The sequence below is a fragment of the Zalophus californianus genome, chromosome 1, assembly GCF_009762305.2.
Source record: "Zalophus californianus isolate mZalCal1 chromosome 1, mZalCal1.pri.v2, whole genome shotgun sequence".
NCBI classification, from domain to species: domain Eukaryota; kingdom Metazoa; phylum Chordata; class Mammalia; order Carnivora; family Otariidae; genus Zalophus; species Zalophus californianus.
Window position 1 is genome coordinate 58,581,296 of NC_045595.1, and position 10,303 is coordinate 58,591,598.

Here is a 10,303-nt window from a genome sequence, read left to right on the forward strand (position 1 = left end):
AGGGTTGATACAATGAAGGGATGGAAGATGACTGTAATGATGAAAATTATAAAGATTTTATAAAAGGAATTGATAAGATAAGTTGTTTGAAAAATGAAAGAAGAAGATTTTAAAAAAAGAGATAAAAGGGAGATAATGTGATCAGGCAGGAGACTGGAACAAAGTCACTAGTGATTTAGGGTATATTTTGATCTGTTAGAAGAAACTGTATCTCAAAATTTTAAAGAGAGAACAACTTATATATATATGCCAAAAATAAGGGTAACCACTATGAAGGGATAAAATATGACTTAAAAATGAAAAATAAAAAATGTTTTTTTTTTTAAAAAGGGATTGATAAGATGTTGGCTGAAAAAGGGAAAAAGAAAAATAAAAAAACAGTTAAAAAAATTAACTTTGATGAACTAATGAATCATGGTAAAATTCCCCTATCGCTGGAGTTCTCCAGTTCTCCTTGATCGGTAAACTTGGTCTTGGCTTGCGGGCTGTTCCTGCTGATCTTCTGGGGGAGGGGCCTGTTGCCGTGGTTTCCAAATGTCTTTGCCGGAGGCGGAATTGCCCCACCCTTGTTGTTCTGGGCTAAGCAAGCTGCTCGGGTTTGCTCTCAGGAGCTTTTGTTCCCTGAAAGCTCTCGGTACAGCTTTGGAGGACCAGGGCGAAAATGGTGGCCTCCCAATCTCCACCCAGAGGAGCTGAGAACTCAGGGTCCTGCTCCTCAGTGCGCCCCCAGAGAAAAGCAGTCACTCCCATCTCCCTGGTCTCCAGCCGCACTCTGCTCACCCAGCCTGTGACTGAGCGTTTCTATCTCTGGCACCCGACCCAGTGTGGAGTCTCCAAACCCAGCAGATTCCTGCGGTGCATTCCCGTGCCGCTCCTCCCCGGGGGAGAAAGGGGAGTCTCCGCAGATCTGCCGCTTGTTGGGTCCCTGCTGGAGGACCAGTGGCCCGACTGGGCCGTGGATCAGTTTATGGCCACCCCGAGCTGAGAGCCTGCGCCTCGGCTCCGTCTCTGCAGCCAGCTTCCCCGCTCCAATACCTGGGACCTCTGCCGCACTCAGGCACCCCCGGTCTTTCTGTGACCCCGAGGGTCCTGAGACCACACTCTCCCGCGGGGGTTCCACCCCCCCGCTTAGCCACTGGAGCGACGTCCCTCCGCGGAGCCGACTTCTAAAAGTTCTGATTTTGTGCTCCGCGGCTCTATCACTTGCCAGAAGCGGCCGGCGGAGGCCCCTCCCCCGCCGTCTATCCTCCCGAATATCACCGCGGATTCACTTCTCCGCACGTCCTACCTTCCAGTAAGTCGTCGCTTCTCTGTTCAGAGCGTTGTTGCTACTCTCCTCTTTGATCTCCTGTTGAGTTCGTAGGTGTTCAGAATGGTTTGATCCCTATTCAGCTGAATTCCTGAGACCAGACGAAATCCAGATCTCCTACTCCTCCGCCATCTTGCTCCGCCCCCTTATTAGCTTTTTCAAAGCCCTTACTGTATAATTTTCTGAACCCATCTCCTATTGTTAGAATTGATTAAATGAGTTCGTATTTGGACAGTGCCTGACACCTGGTAAGTGCTATATAAATAATTGGCCTCAAAATGTGTTAATCCAAAAGCCACAAAAATACAGAGAAGCTGGCAAGTCCACAATCATAATGGAAGGTTTTTAACACTTCTTGGAAAACTACAAATCAATACATACAAAACAGAGGGAGCTATGAGGATTGGAATAACCTCTGGATGTCTTAACTGCCTCTGCAAAGCTGTGTTCTCATGTAGACCACTCTCATGGTGCATTTCTTCTACACGGCCCTGTCCCACTTTAACCCAAGGGACACTGCATAGTGCCCTCCCAGCCATGCCAACATCTACCTGGCTCCCCAGGCTGTAGCCAGATATGCTGCTCTGAAATTCAAACCTGCATTCATCTCTGCTCCTAACCCCCAACTCCACCATGGCTCCCTTATCCGGGCACACAGGTCCCTGGAAGGTGGGACCACGTGCCTGTCCGACCACCCCCAGCTCCCTTGTCTTGGGCTGTAGCCACATTGGCCCTGTAGGCTCCTGGAAGGGCTCTGCTCCTGCCCTGGGGCCTTGGCAGCTAGGCTTCCCTTTGCCCACAAAGCCCCCACTCCCCACCCAGCAGGGCTGACTTGCACTCTCTCTTCAGGCCCAGCTCAAAGCGCCCTGGTTGGTCATCTTTCACTGACCTCTGACAACTAGGTCAGTTTCACACTCTGGACCCTCTCCTTGCCAGCATCCTGGCAATCCTGTCTGTACTTTTATTTCTGGGATAAACAGTTTACTGGATCAATTCAACCAGCTTCTTGCTTGCAATTGAGCCACATGCAGGCACCATTTGACAGTGATTGATCCTATCATTTCCTTCAGAGTCAAATCAGATGACCTGACCCCGCCTTCCTCACATGCCAGGCCGTGTCCTACCTGCCTTTTATAAGGGCACCAGATGTAGGGCCAACTCACAGCCTGCTGGAAAACCACGAGCTGCCGGCCGGTGTGGCCCCTTGCTTCTTCCTGATCTATGAGGAGGTTGGTGGGTTGCCTGACCTGGGACGACTGCACCACCTGGGGACTCCTAAGACCGCTGGCTTCTCCTCGGAGAGTGTTTCAGCACTAAATAAACCAGGTGTGTGTGGGTTCTGGGGCTTATGCAGGGGAGAGAGAGAGAGCGCAGCTTTTGCCCGGTGAAAATGGGTCCTCTCCTCCTTTGTCTTGTCTCCTGGCCACGGCTAATCTTGTGTATTCTACCCCCTTCCTCAGCATCCGGGGCCCTCTAATCAGTCCCTCCAGTTCCAACACCCTCCTGCTCTCTCCCCTTTAATTGGCTCTTCATCTCTGTCATGTAAACAACCCTCCTCCTCATTCTTTAAACAAAACTCTTCCTCACCCTCCCCAGCTGCCAGCCTACCTAATCACCCCCTCCGTGTTTCTGAATTGCTCACAGTTAGAACCCACAGTGGTTTCTCCATCAAGGAGGAGCTTGGTCTGGAGCCCAAGACTCTCCTATCCCAGACGGCTACTGCCTTTCTGTCAGTCTGCCTGCAGATGCCAGCCCCCAAATCTTTGTCCCACCCACACCCCTGGAGTGCCTTTCAGGGGTCCCCTTCCACACACAGCTTCCTCTTCTCCACTCATGATACACAACTAAGGGAGAGAGCAACTTGCCTGGGTGGGGGGGTGGGTTGTCACATGTTAAGTTTTGATCAGTTGCTGCTAGATTGCCCTGTAAAGAGATCATGTCCATTTTGCTCCCACGAGGAAAGAATTAGACCAATTTCCCCACCTCCTCCCCAACACTCAGTACGATCTTTTAAAAATAGTACTTTTAAATCAATCTTTTAAACCTTGTCCAGTCTGATGGTGAAAAATGAGAGCTTCCTCTTTTGTTTGGCTCTGACTGATAATCAATTTCATACATTTAACTTAGAAGCAAATAGTCTTAAGGAGTTGACATGGAAAGGAATCTTCCCCCTCACTCCCTCTTTCCCAGGGACAATTCCTTGCAACTCTTTTAGCTAATTATTTCGGTACCTACTTCTGTATTTCCACAGAACAAGCTAGTACCTGGATTTTCAGTTCTAGGCACAATAGGTGTAGCTGTTTCATGGCCCTGCCCCTCCCACCTCATCTCCTCACTGTGTTCACACACATCAGGGCTTCTCCCGGTCTCACCTTCCAGAAGCATTTTCTCCAGGAATCTTCTAGACTGGCCTGGTTCACAACTGTCCTCTGGGGACTTCTCTGTTTTCCTGGTCTTCTCTTTCTCGGCTGACACCCTCATTTTGCTGTAGTGTATCCTCCAGCCGCTTTCTGAGAAAGGCAGCCTCCGAGGTAAACTTTGACATCTTGCATGTCTTAGAGTATAGTGACTGCACCTGCACCATCTACATTTTGCCTAGATTTAGAACTCTAAGCTAGAAAACAACTCTCTGTCAGAATTTTGAAAGCCCTGCTCTCTTTCCTTCCAGCTTTCAGGGCAGGTATTGAACTGTGAAGCCATTCCAGTTCCAAAACCTTTGTATTTGTTTTCTCTGGGGACTATAGGGTTTTCTTTGTCCCCAGTGTCCTGAAATTTCCCAATCGTATACTTGGTGTGGTGGTCTGTTTTCATCTATCTGCTGGACCCTTGGTGGGTCCCATGCCCTCTAGAATCCTATGCTTCAGGTTCTGGGAAATTTTCTTGATTCATGTCTTTGATGAACTCTCCTCCAGTTTCTCTTCTGTTTCTAGAATCCCTGTCATTCAGATGTTAGATCTCTAGTGACCCTTTCGTTTTCATTTTCTTATTTTCTCACCCATTCTGCACTTTTATAATTTTGTTCAATTTTCTGGGGAGACTTCTCCCACTTTATCTTCCAACCCTTATGCTTTTCATTTTAGCTATCCTGTTTAATTTGCAAGCTTCTTGCTCTGAGAGGTTTTTTTAAAATAATATCCTGTTTATGTTTTAAGAAAACAGTCTTACCTCTCTGAGGATATTACTTTTCTGAGGTTTTTTCTCTCCTCTATATTGCCTTTGTTGTCCGAGTCTCATGCCTTAGTTCTTGATCTTTGAGGTAGCAGAGATATCTGACATTATAATATGTAATAAATAATATCTTGTGTGTGACAGGTTTTCATCTGAAGCCTAGTGAAACTTGGTTGCTGGCTCATAGTTAGGAGTGGGCGCCAAAGAGTCGGTTGGAAGTCCTGAGCCTGTGAGTGCGTCTTCCAGTGACAGCCAGGCCTTATCTTTGAGGGACCATCAACGTTACTACCTTTGGATTTTTCCTCTTGGCCTGGTCATGGTTTCCAGAGAAGGCTCTTCCACTCTCGTGCCCCAAGCTGAAAGGGTGGCACGCAGGGAACGGAGAGAAGGTAAGAGCAGGAATCTGGGCAGACTGCAAGCCTTGTTCACGCCCTGACCTCTGCCTTCGTTTTCAGTGTAGAGAGGAAAAGTCTAGTCTCCTCTCTTGGGGGCAGGGGAGGTGTCTCCATTCCAACTACTTGTCAGAGAGTCTTTGAAAACTTAACCAACCTTCTGCTTTTAGCCCCTACCTTATCCCACTTCCACACCACCTCCAACCTCACCTGATACCAGAAATTTGAGACCCTCTCAGAGGTTCTCCAGTGGCCTTGTGGCTTAGGACTCAGCTCTTTGTCTTCCTCCCTGAGCTGGGCTTCAGTTACTATGTGGCCTCCTGCTTTCTCACTTCCCAAATTTCATTCCTGCTTCCTCTCTTGTGATCATTGTTCTTGCAGGCTGATACCTTTCCAAAACCCCCTTTATCCTTGTCTAAGTGGGGGTGGGGAGAGGGCACTAGCAAATACATACATTCAACCTGCTGTCTAGCCCATTTCTTTCAGTTGCATTTATTTCATTATTTATATGTTTGAACACATTTTCAGATGCTGTTGGCCTCTTGTCTCCCAACCCACCTCTGACTTTTTTTTTAAAAATATAGTGGCATTAAATATAGTCACCATGATGTATATTTCATCCCTACGACTTAGTAATTTTATAACTGGAAATGTGTACATTTTGACCCCCTTCACCCATTTTACACCACCGCCCCCCCACTCTGCCTCTGGCCACCACCAATCTTTTCCCTGTTTCTCTGAGGTTGGTTTTGTTTGGTGTGGTTTCTAGATTCCACATAGAAGTGAGATCATATGGTATTTTTTTCTTTCTCTGGCTTATTTCACTTAGCATCATGGCCCAGAGTCCATCTGTGTTGTGGCAAATGGCAAGATTTTATTATTTTTTATGGCTGAATAAGGTTCCATTGTGTGTGTGTGTGTATATACACACCACATCCTCTTTATCCATTCATTCATCAGTGGCTGCTTCCATATCTTGACTATTGTAAACAGTGCTGCAGTGGACATGGGGGTGCATATGTCTTTTTGAGTCAATATCTTTGTTTCCCTCAGATAAACACCCAGAAGTGGAATTGCTGGATCATACAGTAGGTCAAGTCTATAATCCATTTGGAGTTAATTTTTGTGTGTGATGTAAGATAGTGGTTTAGTTTCATTCTTTTGTATGTGACTGTCCAGTTTACCCAACACTATTTATTGAAGAGACTGTCCCTACCCCCGTTGTATATTCTTGTATTGTATATTCTTGTATATTCTTGACTCCTTTGTTGTAAATTAATTGACCATCGATGCGTGGACTTATTTCTGGGCTCTCTATTCCATGGATCTATGGAATTTATTGGAATTTATTCCAATACTGTACTATTTTGATTACTATAGCTTGGTAATTCAGTTTGAAATCAGGGAATGTGATGCCTCCAGGTTTGTTCTTTCTCAAATTTGCTTTGGCTATTTGTTTTTTGTTTTTGTTTTTGTTTTTTTGTGCATCTATGAAAACTTAGGATTGTTTGTTCTATGAAAAATGCCACTGGAGTTTTGCTAGGGATTGCATCAAATCTGCGGATTGTTTTAGGGAGTATGGACATTTTAACAATATCAATTTTCTAATTCATGAGCACTTTTTTTTTCAACCCACAAATGGCTTTTTTTTAGGTTTTCCCCATTTTTCAATGGACTTGAATGTTCTTATTCAATACTAAGAACTTGTATTTCTCCGCCCCCCCATCACTGGACATCATTTCTATCTGTCCCCATTTTATTTGTTGGGGGAAATTTTTTCTTAGGTGGTGCAAGCCTATTCAGAGGTTCCCCGTCCTCTGTGCAGTGAAGGCTGAATCCAGACCAGATGGGCAGTGAGGCTCCCATGTGCAAAGCATGGTGTGGGTTCATCTGGTCCATTTGCTCCTGGGGCCCCTTTGCTCTGCTCTTCATTGCCAGTCTTTATTGCCTGTGACATCCATGGAAGCATCTATTTAAACATCCGCATTCCCACCTGGATCCTGTTCATAGTCGAATTCTGCTCTACATCCCAACCTCACGTCTTCAGGTGTGCGTGTTGAATCACAGCACAATCCTTCTGTCTAGAGGGCAGCTGACCGCTCCGCCAGGCCCTGTGCCCACACCCCTCCCATGACTGCCTTCATGTCATTACTGTTCTACCCACTGTGGGGGGGGCAGGGATGAGACCAGCTGTCCTCTCCCCTCCAGGGTGTCCTGCTGGCTCGTCCCTCAGAATGTGTCCTGGAGGGAAGGGAACAGGATGGAGCACCCTGCTTCTTTATCCTCTCTGACTTTTTCTTGCGGTAGCCCTTGGAATGTACTGGGGAAGTTAGGGGTGGGGGAAATTGTGTCCGTCATCTATTGCAAAATAATCCCGTGTGACAATAAAAACACCAGCTCCTCTGTAGCACACAGCAAATGTCTCGTAGCTTACAAACCTACCGGGTTCTGCTCAACTCAGCTCTGCTCCCAGCTGGGGTCCAGCAGGCCCTGCAGCTCAGCGAGGCCAGTTCTTCCCAGTGGTTAGTGTGCATGAGAATCACCTGGAGAGTGTGCTCAGCTCCAGATCCCAGGCCACACCGCTCAAGGCTCAGTGGGACTGAATCCACCTCTCCTGGGCTCACATGTGTCTGCAGGTCCACTGGCTCAGGGCTGACCCATAACCAGTGGGGTGCCTCAGCTCTGTGCTCATTCTCTTACACTCCCTCAGCATGTTCTCAGGGCAATCACAGAGGCTCTGGCCAGATTGAAAGAACCCCTCTAAAACCTCTGTTCACATCATACTTGCCCACGTCCCTTGAGCTTGGAGCCTGAGTGGGTCACCTGGGGTGGGGCTACGGGGAGAAGGAAGAATTGAGGCCTTGAATGCAATCAGCTGCCCTGGGAAATGTGGAGGAAAACTGACTCACACAGAACAGGCTGTCCTCCCCAAGTCCATTGTTTGCCCCTGTTTTTGGTGTGTCTGTTGGTCTATCTCTACCCAGGCTCCGTTCTGGACTCTTTCTTCAACACCTGCTTGCTAAGGACTCCAGTGTGGTCTCCTAAACATAGCTGAAGCCCCCCACTTCTCTCCCTGTCCACTGCATCCGTTAGGTTTAAGGGCTGTCACCTCTCCCCTAAGTTGCTGCTACCACCCCTCCTGTTCTTCCTCCCTCTGGGACAAAGCTCTTCCAGTCTGGTCTCTGCCCGTCAGGAAGAGTGCATTTCTGAAATATGGCCCTGACCTTGGCACACTTCTGCTTATCACTTACTGACCTGTTGAGCAAGGCTCCGGGAGGTGGGCACCTGGTCTGGGGGGTGTGTTGAAAAGGTGGATGGGTACCTTCTCCCTCTCCAGGGAGAGCCCCTTATTCTGCCCATTTCCATTATGTTTCTGACTGTTGCAAGGGAGGGATTTGGAATTTGTCTCCTCATTTTCTTCCTTGTACCGACCCAGGTGTCCCCAGAGCCTGGCCGTGAATCCTCTCAGGTTCTTGTTTTCCACATTGGGGTGCGGGTGGGGGGTTCATAAGGACAGGAAAGGACAACTTAACTCAAAGAAATGCTACACACTCCCCAAGCCCCAACTCGACCCAAAACTAGTTTGTGCTGTTGGGCCTCTCCTGACATCTCTGGCCCCTCCCCAGGCTTGCCACACACCCCCTTCCTGTACCTCTTCTTTCTCCTCCAGCCTCCATCCACTCCACAGGTGGGGAGCCAGGACGGCAAGCTGGCCACATGTACCCAGGCTTGGGAAGAACGGGAAGTGTCCTGTCCACAATGGGGGCAGCCTCTCAGGAACAAGCTATGCAGAAACACGTACCCCTGGCCTCCCACCCCTCAAAGGAAATCCACGTACCTCCAGCTGCCTCTGGGGCAGACGTGAAGCTTCTGTGCCTGTGTGGCACCAACACATAAAACCCCTGTGCTGTCCACCCCTGCATAGGGTACCCAGCCCCTTGGAGTTACACGTGGGTGTCCTTTGGCAGTCCTTTCTGGATGGGGCATCCCCCTCCAGCTGCCCCAGCGCCTTCAGTCTGGCCTTGGGGCTTCTCCAGCTTTGATCCCCAAGTAGGGAGCCAGCACCTGGCCATCATGACCTCCATTGTATTTCCTTACCCTATGGGACCACCACCCCCATACTCCTCAGTCCCTCCGACTCTGAACGGGGAGGCCTCTGGCCACTATCCCCAGATGGAATGGCAGATTCCCGCCAGCTCAGCCTTCCCGGCTGCAGTGGGTGGCTGTCCAGAGGAGCTCCTCACTTGGAGAGGTGCCAAGCCCCTCCATCAGAATTCAGGTTCAGGGCCTCAGGTTCAGCATTTGGGCACCTTGCATCACCCTGCAGCCCAGAGCTCTGCCCTCTGCCCCCTTCCCCCACTGAGGACCCTCAGCCCGATCCCCACTGACCCTGCTCCCCTCAGCTACCCTGCAGGGCCTGCTGTCACCTCTTCCAGTGCTCATCAGTCAATCCCCCTGTCACCTGCCCCAACCATGGGAGATGTATTCCATGACGCCTAGGGAGCTGTGGGTCTGCCCAGACTCTTAGGTGTGACTTCTGATTTTTTGAAGGATCTCAGATGTAAGTTGTTCACTGCTCTTTAGTACACAGCACACTCTTGTTGGCCCGGGCAAGGCCCTCTATTTGTTATCTCTTTTCACTTTTATTTTCTTTTACCTGCACCCTTTCCTCTCTCCTGCCTTTGTCATGGGCCTGCACCGTAGTATGTTTGATGCAGGTCCTCAAATATGGGAGCATGCAGTCTTGTAAAGTGAGTTTTGCTTGCTTGTGTTTAGAAATTACACTAGTGACCTATTACAATAACTCAGGTTTCTTTGCTCTTTATCAGTTGACACAATGTTTACAATCCACCCACTGAGCTGTATGTATATTTAGTTTGTGGCTCAAAACTGCTCTGCCGAAGGTCCTAGTAGGGCCCACCACCCTTGGCTGAAAAAATGATCTGGGAAGATGGGAGCTACTGGTTGGAAAAGGAAATGCTCTCCATTTATTGAGGAATGGGTATACTTAGAGAAATGACGAGATCTGGGTTTGGCCATGGGAGTGGATGACTCCCATGGATGATTGGGGTAAGTTAAGAGATGACTGGCACTGAGAAGGAAAAAGAACAGAGAGCTGGCTGCATCCATCCATGTGGATGTGGGAATTACAAAGAAATAGGGCAGGAGAAGTGGGGAAGAAAGCTGCTAGATCAGCTGCTGAATCCTAAGACATGAGGAGAGAGGACCGTGGCCAGAGGGAGTAGCAACCACATAGTCTGATGTGATCTTCAAAGGACAGCAGTGTGGAACGAGCCGTGAGGAGCAAGAAGCACCTGTGGACACACGAAAGAAGATGCTGGAAAGGACTTCAGGGGAGCAGTGCCCCCAGGGGAGCCAGGTGTCCTTTCCAGTGGGCATGCTGCATAGAGTCTCAAAAGTATTCTGGGGCTTT

At 48.7% G+C, this 10,303-nt stretch overlaps 1 protein-coding gene across 1 annotated transcript in view; it reads left to right on the forward strand.

Annotated features, from left to right (window-relative positions):
- Positions 1 to 9,257, forward strand: part of C1H3orf56 (chromosome 1 C3orf56 homolog) — a 34,898-nt gene extending 25,641 nt beyond the window's left edge. Inside the window, 3 exon segments of the mRNA XM_027581883.1 lie at positions 8,496 to 8,588; positions 8,795 to 9,091; positions 9,094 to 9,257. Of these exon segments, the coding sequence (XP_027437684.1) occupies positions 8,496 to 8,588; positions 8,795 to 9,091; positions 9,094 to 9,257 (554 nt within the window).
- Positions 9,258 to 10,303: the final 1,046 nt, after the last annotated feature.